Source organism: Pleuronectes platessa, chromosome 10 (genome assembly GCF_947347685.1).
Source record: "Pleuronectes platessa chromosome 10, fPlePla1.1, whole genome shotgun sequence".
Classification (NCBI taxonomy): Eukaryota; Metazoa; Chordata; class Actinopteri; order Pleuronectiformes; family Pleuronectidae; genus Pleuronectes; species Pleuronectes platessa.
The window spans coordinates 19,499,496-19,516,854 of record NC_070635.1 but is presented as its reverse complement, the minus strand read 5'-3'; the positions used below and the strand labels follow the sequence as shown (position 1 = coordinate 19,516,854).

Below are 17,359 nucleotides of genomic sequence, written 5' to 3'. Positions count from 1 at the left end.
ACTGAGGTACAACAGGCTTTAAGCACATGGAAAATAACAGTGCCTGTACTTATTGTGGTGGGATATGAGGTATTTTTATTTTTAATGTTGGTTGTATCACTGGGGCATATTTATCCTCCTCATCCTGCCAGTGATGGTAAGATAAGTAAGATAGGAAGATCAATAGATGTGAAAAGAACCACGGCACACAGAATACAATGACGTAGACAGCACATCATTGGATCGCTGATTTGAAAAAGAGGATATTTTTTTTGGCGTAAATGAAAGAATATGTGATTGATATCTGTTCACATGTGGGGTTAGTGTGTGTAATTAACAGATGCAATGAGAAATTATGTGAGTAAGACAGAGAGAGGAAGGGAAAAAATAAATAAGCTGGCTCTCAGTGCTGATGCTGCTGAATATGGATGAGAGCCAGAGAACCAGAATAAAGTGCAAGTCTCTCCCTGGCACCTCCTGCCTCATGTTGTCTTCTATTACCATGATGGCTGGGGGCTTCTTCCCTCATTTGAATATCAAAGACAGAAAAATCCCTTATTCCTAAACCACTCACATAGCATAAATATCACCTTTATTTAGAATTATGGACAGAAAAAGTATTGTCACTATTGAATTATATTAATACTTATACATATTTCCATTAGTAACTCTATGGTCTCTAGAATGTCACAATTGTTAATGTGTCAACCGATTAATTTGCCTGTTTTGTTTTACCCATAAAACAAAAACACCACAAAATATTTTGTTTACTGTCACATAAGACTTGAATTAAAGCCATACATTTCTATGACTACCAACTCGTCAACTTGCAGGAAATGAAGTGACTATCTCCCCGTCTGTCCCTGAGATAAGGTGTTAAATAGTGGCCAGAAGTTTTTGCAAAACCGCCAAAGTTCAAGAGAAATTTTGTGCCAAATTTAAGAAATAGCCTTGAGGCTTCTACTTAGATATCGTGTTGACAATGCCCAAAGTATGAGGTCCCCATGACGTTGATGACTGACCACAAGTATCAAATATTTGAGTCCAAGTTAATGGTTGAGCCTAATTTGAAGACATTCTCTCAAGGCGTTCCTGAGATAATTCTGCTCATAAGAATGGGATTAAAGTCCATACGGACAAACCAAAAATAATATGACTTCTGCCAACGCCACTGTTGTCACCAGTGCGCAGGCTTAACAAGAGAGAGTCACATCCATGCTCTTGGCTTTAAGGGGCTGGACTACTACACCCATATTTACAGGGGTCAATGACAAAGGTTCCAAAAAGGTAGCCTAAGGGTCTTTTAAATTATACATAATGCATAATTACTAAGAACTTGGAACAGTGAGTAATTTTTTTAACTTTATTTTTACCACCCAAAAAATGTCAGGTGGTGCAACCAGTAATTGTGAAAATATATTTTATGTTAAATCTTTGTCATGTGAAATAAATAGTAGTACTAGTACAAATATTCAACTGAATGCATTCATAACCAAAGCAGGTCACATCATTGTTAGTTAGCAACTGTTTACTAACTTTTTATAATACTATTTTAGTAAAAGTAGTAATGAAACAAAAACAAGAAAAATCGCGTAATCACAAATATCATGTTTGGTTAACTACAGTGCAGTAATATGATTTGTTATGCTGAAATGGACTGTGATTTAGTTATTTTTGTGTTTAATACAATTAAAACAAACTAATATTATTGATAGTTTGCACATTCCAGCAACACATGCTCATCAGAGCATATTGTGTGTCATACTATGTAAAATAAACCACATTAATCAAGACGTTTTCTTATTTTACTTTGAGTGTGGTTGCCACACATTATGCAAAAATTTACATGACGTGTTTTGTGTCTATCAAACAATGGGTCCTTTGGACAAGTTATACCGTGTAACATTGAACCAGTTTAACACGTTACAAACATTTAACATGTACTGTTGTATTAACCCTAGCACTACTAATTATCATTACTGATAATAAACCCTGCAACAACAAATTTAAATCTTTGATCAGTTTGCTACCGAAAAAATATTTGTGCTCTAGTTGCAGCTCAAACAATAAACTAGCGGTGCTTTTGATCTGGTAATATAAACATTTGAAATTGTGATTCTGAGAGAATAGTGTGTTGTGGGACTAAAACCGTGCTAGGCCCTCGAGGGACCTGCTACACTGTGAAAGAAAACGATGTGGCTGCTACAACCAGGATTGGACAGCAGCATATATAACCCTCCATACAAACACAACCAAATACTTTTAGACTTAAGCTTAGAGGCTTCAGCATTACAACTAGGCCTGTCACCATCATTACTATCGGCTTATCGTCCAATAAATAAACATGAACTTGAATGTTTTGCTGACCTCAATGCATTGCCTGTTGTGTTTACATGAATGTTTGTTACAGAAAAATGTCACTGTAATTTAGTGTTTTCATTCACACAGAGCGAAACAGACAGTGAATCACAAATGAGATGGAGTGAAAACATTTTGTATTTAAGCAGGATGAGATGAGAGCCCTTAAACTTGATTAAGTTGTTCCAACTACTTTTTTTTAAGAAGAGTGGCAACAAAAAGGTGAGAATACTGGGTTTACACTGTGTTCATTATTACTGCCGCTCGTTCAGAACTAGGGCTGACAGGGCGTCCGCATAACCATCCGATCCAGTTTAACAAGATGGTAACAAATATCCACTGTCAAATATGTATTCAAGAGCAATTTTTGTTATTAGAACCAGAGAGTCCATTTTAGTTATTGTTTTGGTTGTGTGTGGCTTAAAAAAGTCAGAATTAATACATGTATTTGTAAGATGTGCTCTTTAAAAGGGTGTAGTTGCAATATTATATTATCATATCAGTGGTATAAAATGGTCCTAAAATGATGATTTTTGAATATATATGTTTTTTGATTGCTGACCAAAGTGACTGAAGCCACAGATGGAAAGGAAAGTCGAGGCAGAGACCCCAGGGACCCCAGGAGTACTACCTCACACCTGGCCGACTCACATTCAGAGCATGTCACCATAGTAACACTCTGTTGCTAAATGAGCCTCTGTCAGGCCTGGCGAACATAAAAACACATACACACTGCAACACAATTACATGGCATCCCTACACACCACCATCTGATAGTCTCAATCTCACACAACCTGGGGAGCCATGTAAAGCTTACATTTTATCAGCTATGTTACCGAGCGATTTGCAAACAAAACCAGCTTAAAATGCATGTCTTCACCAGCAAAACAATCAGCGTGTAAAAAACTGAAAATAACAATATAATGTTATAAAAATACATTTCCGCATTCTCATCTTGGCTTCAACAAGCACCCCAATGTAACAAAAAGCACAGAGTAGCCTGTCGCGATAATTAAAATATCGACTTATCACATAATATATAAACATTTACTCGATAATTTTGCTAACCTCGACATGGGCATCATGCCGGGGGCTGCATGGGACGCTCTAAAAAAAAATAAAGAAACAGTTTTCTATTGCTCGTTTGCACGTGAAGTGTATGATATGTCTCTGTGTGTGTCAGTTAACCTCGTCAGGGTGGGCATCCTGTTTCCAGTTTGTGAGCAGCAAAGCAGAGAAGCTGAGATCTCACACACTCAGGAGAGATTCTCTAAAGGCAATGCCAGAGTGGCCTAAATGGTGGGAATGGTCTCTACCTCTCACCACCACTTCTTTGTACACCATGCTCATGTCTCCCTTCTCTTCCCAATCTCATTTCTGTATCCCTGTTTACACACACACATCTGCCATTTAGTGAACACTCCCTCCTACTGCTCTGAATCACTGCAGAGCCATGGTACTTTAATTAGCGACTGTGGGATTTGTATCTTGGCATATTGTCCTCTCCTGCTCTGCGCTGATAAACCACCAAGCAGCTTGAAATGACAGCAGCCACAGCACCAATAACAGGGGACCATGTTGAAGGAACTGGAGCACAGCCCTGAGAAATACTGTAATGAGTAGTTTAAAGCTTTTTAATTGAAACATTTCTTAGCACTTAGGGATCAATGCAAAACAAATCCTCTGGCTGAAGGTCCTGGTCTTACTGGGGCCCTAAACAAACACATTTGTAAGCCAATAGCATACGTGGTTCAGGGGTCAGGTAGGAACCTCTGAACCACGTATGTGATTAGCTGTCAGACAGCCCAGTGCTCCCAGTGAACACCTTTAAAAGCAAAGCTTGACGCTTACTTTTTATAAATAAGCACACATGTTACTGCGTTGAAACTTATCCAGTTACATCATAGATTTAAGGCAAAGAATTCAAATCGAATTATGTGTTTTATTTTATGGAGTTAAACAAGGACACATTTACAAGAATATTTTCTTTCTGAATGACGAGGTGTTTTTTTTTTTTAGATCAATTTGATATCAGAGAGCACCTCTACCTAGACCAGAGGATTACTCAGTTCAGCTGAGGGCTGTTAACTGATTGATCCTTTGGTTCAAAAGTCAGCAGCAAAGCTTCCAGAGAGAGACACACGTGGGAGAGACACGCGCAGTGAGACACAAATGCCAGAGAACGGACATAAGAGACACATGGAGCCGAGTTGAGCTAAAAAGTCGAAAGGACAGCGTAAACTGCCGAACACTTTGAGTTAAGTTTATATATTGTGTCATATCGCGGAGCCTTAAGTGTCACACAGTTTTATGTATTAAACCAAACAATATTATCATTATCAATCTTGATTTCTCCATCTACCTCCTCTTATAGAAAAACTTTTCCAGAGAGTTTGATTACCGTTGATGTACCATTGTTGAGTGTAAGAATGTTTAGTTGATCAAGAACAGTCACCAACATTTAAACACAGTCATCTTTAGAGCAACAGACAGCTTCAAGTTGAACAAGACATACTTAAAGTCATCCCACAAACATGTTTTTCTGCATATCAACAAGCCATTAAATTATCCGTTAGGCAGCCAACTAGGCCTATCCAGTGGCCTGTGGTGATAAAGGGTGATAGGCCTCATTGCACACAGCAACACCACCTATAATTTGTCATGGATCACTGAAAGGAATAATTACATTTAATCACCTCCGTGCCCTTGCCTGCTCACTGTCTTCTCTTTACAGTTGGATCACGAGTAAGGTTTCCCATGGAATTAGATTTTATAGGCGATGGTAGTTGCCCCCAATGATATAGACAATCAAGCAGCTCTGTCTTGGTAAGAACTAAGACTACACAATTTCCTTTCATTGTGTCTTCTAATTTATAGCCATTATCTTAAAAGGGGGCCTGTCTAGTTAAGTCATTATTTGGATTTTAGTGATCAAAATACATCATGTTCGCTTCAACTGGCAGTTGATAGAGACACAGAGAGCAAATGAGCTGACAGCTGGCTGATTCAATGTTTCGGCTGGCTCACCAAACGCTGGCCAGATGAGGTACAGTGCTGGCTGCGTTTTCTGGGCTGTGAACTAGTGGATAAGTCAACCAGAGAGTACCTCTCCCACTCATCAGCTCACTGTGTGTATTAATAGCAGATGTGTCAGATCCAGAGCAGTCTAGACATCTGCCAGCTCAACCTGGACTAGTGTTCAGGAAGTGGAAAAGATGACAGGAATATAAGACAAGGCAAAGGAAGATGGCCAAGTCACAGTGACGTTGAAAACAGATACTGATGTAGAGTCTGGCTGCACACTCTGTCACATATCACACACCTCTACTGCCTCCAGCTGATAACACACAGCCCATGCTGTAAAGTTTGGCTACACATCCTGGCAGCAGTGGATGATACAGCTGCAATATGATACAGTGTATCACAGCATTTCCACTGTTAACAGTGGTAAACCATGACACTTTAATATCTCTGGAAGGCAAAGAGCAGCATTGATTACATGTCTAAAATGCTGCATTTGTCCACTTACATAGGTTTGTTGTGCATTTTAATACTTTATCTTGCAGGGATAGAAAAAGTTACTGTTTTACCAACAGTGTCTCTGTCAGTACATAGTGGACTTCAGTAAGTGTAATGTCTTCAAGACAAATGGTAGCTATTGGTAGCCATCTCCTATTTGACCAGCCAACTACCTACTACATTGAAACATGAATCAGCAAATTTGCAGATTAAGTCAGCTCTCAAGCAAGATTGTTCAACGTTTGATGGTTCCAGCTCCATAAGTGTGAACATTTGTTGATTTTTTTTGTGTTTGGTTATGACAGAAAAAGCTATTTGATGGCATCACATAGGCCTATAGAAAAACGGGACCAACAATTCAATCAAATCAAAAATAATATTAACTTAAAGCATTGAAAATTGCTAAAAACCAAGGCTGAATGAGGGGTAAGGGGATTCAAACTATGTTGTAAAGGCATCTGTAGCTGCAGAGAAAGCTACAGAAAGCAGCAAGTCTCTCATACATTGCTCTGAAAATCAGACAGAAAAACTAAAACTGCACAGTACTTACAGGTCAGAAATCCAAACTGTATCAATCAAACCTCCACAGACACATCACAGCTTACGTCAAGTCCAAACACTAATTGGCACATGTCTGCCCACAAAGTGATGAGTCCTACTCTTGGGAACCACACACCCTAGAAGAAAGTGAGCTAATGACTGCTGCTATTACCCAAGTGTCAGCTTCCTTTTGCTTTACAAAGACAGTCTCTTCCTGAGGGCCACTGTGGTAACCACATCGCAGCGTGTGTCAACCTATCCCTCTGTTGGACTAATACAAACTTCTGTATCAAAGATTAATTGATGGATGATAAGTGGACAACATTGACAATGATAGATAAATCAACATTGCCACTTGGGTTTAAAGGTGTGTGACTTAGACAATTGCCACACACATTGTCAAATGTAAACATAACAAAACGCCTAGGATTAATATTATACGATACACTAGTCTCAAAACTAGGGATGGGCATAATTAATCGACGATCAATTATTGATCATTAAGAATTTCGTCGATGGCATTATTTTTTCATCGACGAAAAAAATGGATTTCGTTATGTGGCAGGCGGTCGGAATATCCGAGTTGCCCTGAACGCAGCACAGTGAGGATGTTAGCAGCTTGAGGAAGAAGCCTGAAGCTAGCCTCCGCTGCTCGCTCGGCTTCATGTCCGCACACGGACCGTCAGTCCACGGGAAAGGGAACCCGGCGAGACCCGGTTCTGTGTGAGGGGTTCCGGGAGTTAGAACGGGACAACAACCAGACTGAAAGGTCGAGAACCGTCAAATCCAGCTAGCTCCCCGCGGCTAGCTGCTCCTCTCTCATCAGGGTTTAAGAGTACAGCATATTTTCAAGTTTAACTGCCACAAGAGTGGTTCATCTTGTAATAAGATCTCAATGAGGAAACACTGTTTTTTCTATTTTCACTGCATTTTAATATAGCCTATAAATAGTGAATTTTAATATAAAAATATTAATGATTAATCGAAAATCGATCGTTAATTCTCCCAACAATCGATTAAGACAATTTAATCGAATGCCCATCCCTACTCACAACCATTTTTCAATTTGCTGCCTTTTTTGTAAGGTCAAAACATCTTTTTCACAAGACTGAGCATACACAGCCGTGCCAGCAACTCTGTGGGAATATATTATGGCATACTGGTGCTTTGACCTGAATGCAAACATTGGCCAGTTAACATGTTCTCCATGACAATGTTAACATGTCGATGTTTGGCAAGTAAGATATGAACTACTTACGCCATTCCTAAATTACTGTTAACAAATGAGGACGAAACACAAAGTACTGCTGAAGCTGATGATAAAACCCTAACTTTTTCCTTAAGGTACACTAGCACATCATTTAGGTACACCTACAATTTTTCACTGTGCCTTTTGGCACCGCAGTAATACACCTACTGTACCTGTTCTTCACAGTTCCCTTATATATTGGTGATTTCATAACTGATGCTGGGTATCACCACTGATATCCAAAAATGATTTGATTCCGATTCCCAAGATCTAGATTTGATTTCCAATTCGATATCGATTCAGTTTAAACACAAAGTAAATTTCAGTACTGTTCTGGTCCTAATAATTTGTGATTAGTGTAACTTGTGAGAGATATTTGCGATGCTCCCAAATACCTCTCAGATTTGTTGACCTGTTACTTGCCCTCTGGGCTACTGAGATTTGTGGATTGAGCCCTGCTGGACTGACCAGTATCCACACTGTGGAACTCTGCATGCCAACTGAATTGACAATGGCTTTTATTTATACTAATTTTTTATTTTAGCTTGTGTATCTTTGTAAAGCATTTTATAACATTTTTAAGAAAAGTGTTATATAGTTTGTTTAATATTATTTATAATAGTTGTTATTTTGGTCTTGAACAACGTGGGTGACAATTGCAAACTGAGCCATACATGTAGTGTGGCTAAACATTTTTAGAGTATAAGCCAAGAGTTTATTATTAATAGATTTAAATTATTGATGTAAATTAGTTAAAATCTGAAGACAAACATACAAGTTTACTGGAAGTACAGTCTACCAGTGGAAAACAGTTTGTCCTCATGACTTGCAGTTTGCACGATTTGTCACTTTTCATCCCCTCCATTGATGTGTGTCAGTTTGCCTGTCTGCCAGTCTCTCTCTCACTCTTGGGAGTGCAGCTGGCTTTGACTAATCCCCAACATTACTGACCAACAGCTGACCGTTTGCTGTCTCAGCCAGTGTGCTAAATTCTGCCTTTATCCTTCTTCCACTTTGGAAATCGCTCACACACACAGTTGTACAGGAACATATCCGATTACCCACTGTCTTTAACTACATTTCTATGCTTTTAAATAAATAAGAGCGAATGCGAGAGAAAAACTAAGGTGGCTTTTATGGATACCAACTGTTATGGGTATATAGGAGCACGAACATGCACATTCACCGTAGAATTATAAATATTTACATTTTGTGTTCTTCTGATGCTCTTAGGAATTACATGCTCTGCCTGATATGAAGAACTGAAAAATACCAACTTCTGGGGTCATTTATAACATGGGTATTAATGGAAAAAGAACAAGATGCATTTGTTCCAGTCTTTCCATCCACATTCACATGCAACTTTCTCTTTAATTTCAGCTTCCCTAAAAGGTGTCCTCCCTTGAGTGTCACTTCACAAAGTTAAAGAAGGACACAAACACAGATGTATACATTTCCATTAACAGCAACAAACTGTAAACATCAAAAATTTCTGAGCAACTTAAATTAGACTGGACAATCTATTCAATGACTAGACATGTTCTCAAACTCATAATTAAAATAAGGCAGTGACAGCAAAACACCACAACACAATCCTGTGAACTTAGATTTCTAACAACAACAGCATAACTCAAACTGCAGATGTGACCAGGTGTCATGACTTCATTCGCATGTGGCACATAAACGTCTCTCCAAAGAATCAACTTTTAAGTGATACAGCTGTTATTGTTAGAGTACAGCAAGCACAATCGCATAAGGTAGGTATAGACCTGCTTAGTGTCTGTAAAGGTAAAAACGAATTGTTGATTAATAAGGGTAACTGTACGGCAAATTTTGTAAATTGCTTAAACATTGTTTAAAAAATGCGAGATAAATTTAAGATCTATGAAACTAAATGAAAGAGTGGAAATAAGACAGATTCACTGAGAAACCATCCTTGAGAGAAATAGTGTAAACCTAAAAAAAAGTTTGAGGACATGAAGCAGGAAATTAAGTTGTCTAAAATATAAGTCAAATGTTGCAGCTCTATATATTCCACAGAAACTTAAGTGATGAGAAAGAAAAGCATCAGGGACAATGAAAGCTGCTTGTTACTGACAGTTTATTCACCAGTAGGGTTGCTCCCTGAAAGTCAAGATTTAAATCATCAGGCAAAGATCCCTCAGTTGATTAAAACTCGTCAAGTCGAGCACAGTCATGTGCATGAGATACCCACAGACTCCTGATTGGGCTTTTTTCTGACTGTCGACACTTCTAAATGAAAATGTCTATTTCTCCGCTCGGAACATCCCCGCATGACACACATTTACCTTACTCATCTCACCCCTCCCTAATAGAGAGATTCACTAATATTATGTTTGGGCTGTACAAAGGTACAGATAATTAGGGAGCTGGTCTTTGGCCCAGGGGTGTGAAGCAGATGGATGAGTTCTAATCAACGACAGACAGTCTGAGTCACCACAGGACTGCAGCATCCTTCCTCCCTCTCATCCTCTCCTAGTACAAATAAAAGCATGGATTAACTGTTCTTCCCATCTCCAGGCAGCAGGAGACAGTAACCAGGACTGGAATTAAGAGCTTCTAGGTGCTGTCTAAAGACAGTGGTGAAGATGCCAAGACCTGCATAACAGCTCTGCAGTAGACAGGCACAGGGTAGTTAATAGGTTGATGGTTGTTTTCCATCAGCTCAAGTGTCTAACACATCACCTTCTGAGTTTTTTTTGTCTGCTTTTATACGTCAAGTCATGATCAGCTGGTTTATATGAAGAATAAATGCAGGGACAAGGAATGTAGTTTTCAAAATACAGAGAAAGCTATAATCACCCTGTGACCACTCTCATGAAGTCTACTCACATAGTAGTAGTGTATAGTACAGGCAATTATAATCAGTAGTTTGATTATATAGGGTGATGTCTTGCTTTCATGTAAAATCCAAACTCAAAAATCATATCCTGTCATGAAAGAGGAAGTCCTCTACTGCCTGTTACCCTGACGATTAAACACATCCGTAACATTGACTCAAAAGGACTAGTGTTTTGTGCAACAGGAAAACCAGAAATGATAAAGATAGAAGGGAGGGTGATTATATATATATATATATATATATATATATATATATATATATATATATATATATATATATATATAGAGAGAGAGAGAGAGAGAGAGAGAGAGAGAGAGAGAGAGAGAGAGAGAGAGAGAGAGAGAGAGAGAGAGAGAGAGTTTTTTTTTTTTTTCATTAATGACTAACTTTATCTCCAGCATACCTATAAATGTGTCTGTGTAAGTATACCAGATAAAAGGACAGATAAGGATGGCCAAAGGAAAACCAAGGCCTGGCCTGAATATGTGCTTTCATTTTATAGAGAAAAGACTGGAGCACACTGAGAGGACAAAGGCATCAGGTCCTGGACATAAGGCCTGCATTGCGTGTGCATGGCATGTGTACTATGTCTTTGTTTTCACTTCAACACCCATGTTAGCAGGTTAGAGAGGCTAGGCAGCCTAAGAAGACTCAATCAACGGTTTTTCACACATCACTCAGCAAAAAAAAGAGAAAATATATATATGACAACATAACATAAAACTGACACCTTTGTGAGTGAGTGAGGGCACTACTTTTCCAGAATGCTCACTCTGCACTAGTTCAGCAAAATAGCCGCCGTGCACATGAAACATCAGCAGTGTGTCTCAGGAGTAAGACAAATCCATAAAGGGTGTTGGTGCTAGGTGCTCCAGAGTTCCTAAAGTGTGCTGCCCCTACCAGAGGCACCTGATTTAGTTGCATATTGTTGGAAGATGCACAGAAAACACATTAAGCCCTTTCAGCTCATTACATTGATGTTGGAGCAAAAACACCAGTCTAATGCTCTGATCACAGCCACACAAGCTCCACACCGCAACACTTGACTAAAATGCACCGCACACCAGCAGAAAACACAGTACCAGAGATCGATGCCTTTAAGTACACTCAACTGTACGGCTGCAGGGGGCTGTGGCCACATAACACAGACAGAAGTTGTACCTCTGCAATTACTGTCAGAGCCTCAAAGTACATCACACACAACAAACACCTGGCACCAAGCACAGGTCCACTGATCAACTCTGCTCAGCACAATCAAGTTTATATGAATATATAATATATAATATATATGAATGGCAAACAGACACTGAACAAAAATGCAGATGGTAGTACGACATTACATAATAGCTCAACATACCACTCATAGATAGGCATGACACATGATGTTCCAAAAAAAACAAGACTCTGTATTTAATCTGATGTTGCACTGGAACAGTTTGAACCCGTAAGACCAGATGTGTATCTTCCTTTAGGTATGCGCACTTGGAAAGTTTTTAGATCTGCACTCGTTGTTTGAGACACATTCCATTTCAAAATGAATTACAATGTAAGCCAAAGGTGCTATACATGCTGAAAAATACACAAATCAAGTTTTTCAGCATACCCTCATATTTTTGGAGGTTATTTGCAAATAATGCTTTTACCGATCCCTGTTCCACATAAGCATAAGTTTAATGATGTTAACCCCAGTCAATCAGCTCCAAGCTGAGGTAAAGCTACCAATGTCTATGTAGGGGTGGGGCACCTACTTCACATACTTGACTCCCTTCATTGTGACCAGTTTCTATAACAGCACAGGATGCTGTGCAGCAATATACTAATTCCTTCAATGTCCAGGGTCGAGCCCAATATATCAAAGTTCTTACCAGGAATCATTATACGTCGGTTTATGTGTAAAGTTCAGTGAAAAAGTAAGCACAGTTTCATCATTCCCTCTCAGTTTATGAGAGCTGTAATGAAAAAAGCCAATTTTAGCTACTTGGCAAACTGCTGCGTTTGAATTAGGGATGGGCATAATTAATCGACGATCGATTAATCGATCATTAAGAATTTCGTCGATGACATTATTTTTTCATCGATAAAACTATTGAATGTTCGCTATGTAGCAGGAGGACGGAATATCCGAGTTGCCCTGAACACAGCACAGCGAGGATGTTAGCAGCTGGAGGAAGCAGCCAGGAGTTAGCCTCCGCTGCTCGGTTTCATGTCCGCAAATGGACCGTCAGTCCACGCAGAGGGGAACCCGGACAGACCCGGGTCTGGGTGAGGGGTTCCGGGAGTGAGGGCGTGACAACAACCGGACTGAGAGGTCGAGAACCGTCAAATCGAGCTAGCTCTCAGCAGCTAGCTGCTCTCTCAGCGGGGCTTAAGAGTACAGCAGCGCATATTTTCAAGTGTAACCAGTGAACGGATCCCGTTTAACGGCCGCAAGAGTTGTTCATCTTGTAATAAAGACCTCAACGAGGAAACACGGTGATTTTTCTATTTTCACTGCATTCTAATATAGCCTATAAATAGTGAATTTTAATATAAAAATATTAATGATTAATCGAAAATCTATCTTTAATTCTCCCGACGATCGATTAAGACAATTTAATCGAATGCCCATCCCTAGTTTGAATGCATTCCCTATTTTTACAAACAATCATGAGACCAAATTCTCAAAGACTCCCTAAGGATTAGCACCAAATGAACCACCACACCGCCTGAGAAACAAGTTCAACTGTGCACATCGTTGCCATCACTGACACTACCTGATGTGAGCGATATTATATCATGTCATGGAAAGACACACAATCCATCTGTCTGCACTCTGTCAGCCCTCATAGAAAATCAATGAGCCAGTTAATTTAGTGCAATGGGACACCCATGGACATCAGTGCTAGTAGAGCTGACCTTGTAACACATGGTCTGTGGCAGCCTGCAAAATGACCAGTGTCAAATACTACTGCAAGCATAGTGCTTGAGCACCCAGCTTGACATTTAAAACAATTCAAACTCTGAACATGTATAGTTGAATTGGGCCCTGGCACACGATTGACGGCTGCTCTGAATTGAAGCATTGAAAACCAAAGACAAGCCACGGTGAGCATAAGTCTGTGAGAAAACAAAAGTGTGAAACAGGTGCTAACCAGGAGCCGCACTGCCGACCACATTTCACCGCTGTTTTCAAGCTGAGTTTCAATTACACTTTGATAAAGATGCCCTGTTTTGTAGCTTGATTCCAAAAGCTGTTCTGAAAAAGACAGGGTTTTTGGGAGGGAGGGGTGTGAACTGAGGTGTGACAACACATTGAGGCGGCATGCAACAAGCTTTGTTCTTCCAACTGAAAACAAACGATGAATTATAAAAGATGAAATGACTACAGATCTCGGGTAAAAGCAATATATTTTCCTTAATGGTCTCGATCAAAGATAATGCTTACTTCTGTTGGTAAAGTAATATAACTCTCTGTCACATTCTAATGTACAGTATGACTCCTTTCATTTCTTTAGTGTCATTCATCAGCATGTGTGATTTCCATACCTACAGCTGGAGCATCATACTCATCGCCCAACAGTATTTCTGGTGCAGAGTATGCCAGAGATCCACAACTGGTTGTCAGCTTCTTCCCCGGCTGAAATTTATTACTGAATCCAAAGTCAGTGAGCTTTACCAGCCCTTGTTTCTCGAAGAACACCACATTCTCCGGCTTGAGGTCCCTGTGCACCACATGCAGCCGATGGCAGTAAGAGATAGCGTGGACAATCTGGGCAAAATATTTCTTGGCCAGCTCTTCGTTCAGGCCCTCCTCATGCTTCATGATGTAGTCAAACATATCTCCTCCATCACCTAGCTCCAAGATGAGGTAAAGTTTGGTCTGAGTGTCTATCACTTCATACAGGCGCACGATGTTTGGATGTTGGACCAGCTTCATGCAGCGGACTTCCTGAAAGAGGTGACCTGTGGCCACCGTGTCCAGCTTAGTCTTGTCTATCACCTTCACTGCAACTTTCTCGCCAGTGAAGACATGGCGTGCCAGCTTCACCACGGCAAAGTGGCCACGGCCCAGCGTCTTGTCAAGGTCATATAGGCCGGCAATTTTGCCATCATATCCCCGCTTGAATCCTGCCATAGCTGGAGCGTGCGCTGGGGAGAGGGAGGCCCCCACTGCAGGCAGAGACTGGTTGGCTGAGTTGTGTTGGTCCAACTTAGCTCAGTTCATCGAAGGCTGAAGGAGAAGCCCATGGCTCTGGCTTCCTAAAAAAAAAAGAAGATACATAAAATTACTAGTTGCAGTTGACAGTGGATTTCCGTGGAAGGGCACAGTTGACCATAAAACTGAATAGCACATAAATACAAATATGTAATAACAATGTAATACAAATTCTAAATATTTCCCCTTGTTCAGCTTATTGCTATATCTCTCCAATAATACTGAGGCACCTGCTCATTCCCATCGTGAGACGTGCAGAATAATGCTTGGACATATTGTGAAATAATTTGCATTGTACTAATACTTTTCAGAAGTAATATACAAGTTAGTGCATAGATAAACTGCATTACTTAATCCCCAGTTAGCTGGATACATTCAGAGGGACTTGAATTGGCTGCAGCTCTGACGTTAGCTCGTGTATCCTGATGTGCTGCTACGGCGAAGCACATTCAACTTTTCTGGATCCACACAGCAAAGATTTATACGGTCCCGCGTACGGTCTGATGTTGTGCTACCACAGCAGAGTTTGACAAACTAGTCCAGAAGTCTGCTGCATATCGGGGGCCCAGCGTGTAGCACAGCGACTGACGTTAGCCGAATGTTACCAGGGGGCTAGCTCGTCGTTCATTGATTGATCAGCGTTAGCTTCCTGGCAGACTGACGTTAGCCGCTCTCCGTCAGTAACGTTTAAACGATGGCGGCTAATTCACAAACCCACCCGACAGTAGTCACCACCCAAACACGTTTCAGCCCCGGAACGGAGCGCTGCCCGCACAGGTGAACAGGTGCTTGGTCAGATATCTCCCTGCTAGCCGCCGATAGCATGTAGCATGTAGCAAGCTAAAGTTACTACGACTCGCTGGGCTCACCTCTCGCAGCTTCTGCTCGGTAAACATAAAGCCCTGAGTCCGGTCTCCGCCGGGTGCCTGGGCTCGGTCGGCTCCTGGAGTGAATTGAGGGCGAATTATCAGAGTAGGCGGGGATGGTGCAGCCTCTGTGGGGTGACGGCGGCACGCAGGAGGTGCCTGTGCCCGGGGTTCATCCGTAAAACCAGGACTTGCATCGTTGGCAGAGGCAGCACTGATCGCAATGGTTGCATCCTCCCAGCCGTGGTTGCGATGCTGCCTTCACGTGCTTGAAAGAACGTGTCGGCTTTTCTCACACTGTCACACTTTTTCCTGAATTTCAAGGCAAATCACACACGCGATCCAAAAGTGCTTCAAGAGACACTCTGCATGACACAAAAATACTGAAACCAATATTTACATTTACAACAATCACAGTGTGATTTATTTCTGTATCAACAACCCAGATGGAATACTATTAATAATAATCAGATTTATTTGTATTACTTGTGCATTGCTTCTCGGCTTAAATGGGTTTATGTGTGGGATAAATTGTTTTATTCACGGTCACGGAGTTCGGAGAGTGACTCTAACGAAGAGCACTTGAAGGCAACACGAGCGCATCACTAACCGCAGCTGTGACGTCAAACTGTCTTTGAATGGGGAAAGGCTGGAGAAGCATTTAGAGAACAATAAAAACACGGTGTGTTCCTGGTGAGGGGATGACAGGCAGAATAAGGAGAGTTTTAAAATGACATTCTGAGATATTAATGCCAGGAGGTGCAATATGTTACCCCAATAGTCTTCAATCGAATACAAATACACAGACAACAAAACATGTGATGATGAGTCACATGCTCATTTTTGAATCCATTATTTTCCCTTCATACATGCATCCATTTCCATAGCATTTTCATAGCCTTTTCTGTTTTCGATCAATGGATCCATTGGATGTTAGTGTTGCGTGGTCTTCCCAATAAATGGCGCACAGTGACATCTAGTGACAGACAGAAACAGACCTTTGTTTTGACCTTTATTTGAGTTATTTTAGAATGATCTGGTTTTCTGTGACTCATTAAAAAATGTGGCGTTTGCTTGAAGGCATCACTGGCTACAATAATACATGAGTGAGAGGATATTATGTAAATAAGCATTGCAGTGCTTGTTCTAAACCTGACTGTGTGGAACAGACTCTCGTCATACGTGAGTCCTCCTCAAACCGTCTTACAATATATTGTAGCCTTGTTATTGTTAGTGTGCTTAGAGTTGTGTGCAGAGCTTTATGTTGAACACTGAAGTTAGAAAACTTTGTGTTCATCCTACCTGATTTATCTGCAGCGAAGATGTTATGGTTACAATGAAAACTGAATTGGCTTTATTATTGTTCATGTGTGTGGTTTATATAAAAGTTTGAATGATTTACTGAACTGCAGGGTTTTTTAGAGCTATGTAATTAAGATCATAAAAAGCATTGCAACAACAAAACAAATGTTGTGCTTTTGATTTTGCGAAACAGAAAGAGATTTAAGGAATGTTGTTGCTATGACAGAGGTTAGTACCCACAACACCTGTGAATGTCAGTTTCAGTCCAATATGGTGAAATAAAAATAATAAAACCTCAAAACATCTGGTGTCAATTTAAACTATGTGCCTGGTCTGCCCTCCACGGAGCTCTAATCACAAACATCATGGATGATGGAACAGATAAACAAAGTCGAGACAAACATGGTCACAAGAAATATGTATTTCACTTATGTGTTTTTCCAGTAAATTGCAATTTGTATTAATTAATCTGATAAATTAAATGACAT

At 40.3% G+C, this 17,359-nt stretch overlaps 1 protein-coding gene across 2 annotated transcripts in view; it reads right to left on the bottom strand.

The window, feature by feature from the left end:
* snrka (SNF related kinase a) overlaps window positions 1–15,814 on the bottom strand; it is a 36,762-nt gene extending 20,948 nt beyond the window's left edge. The window contains exons 1-2 of one of the 2 annotated variants that reach the window (XM_053433090.1): window positions 15,573–15,814; window positions 14,034–14,747 (exon numbers count right to left, since the gene is read on the bottom strand). In XM_053433090.1, coding sequence (XP_053289065.1) covers window positions 14,034–14,622 — 589 coding nt within the window. In that variant the 5' untranslated portion in view covers window positions 14,623–14,747; window positions 15,573–15,814. Of the gene's footprint in view, window positions 1–6,406; window positions 6,529–14,033; window positions 14,748–15,572 lie in introns of those variants that run through there. The other variant, XM_053433091.1, reaches the window with a different exon arrangement.
* Window positions 15,815–17,359: the final 1,545 nt, after the last annotated feature.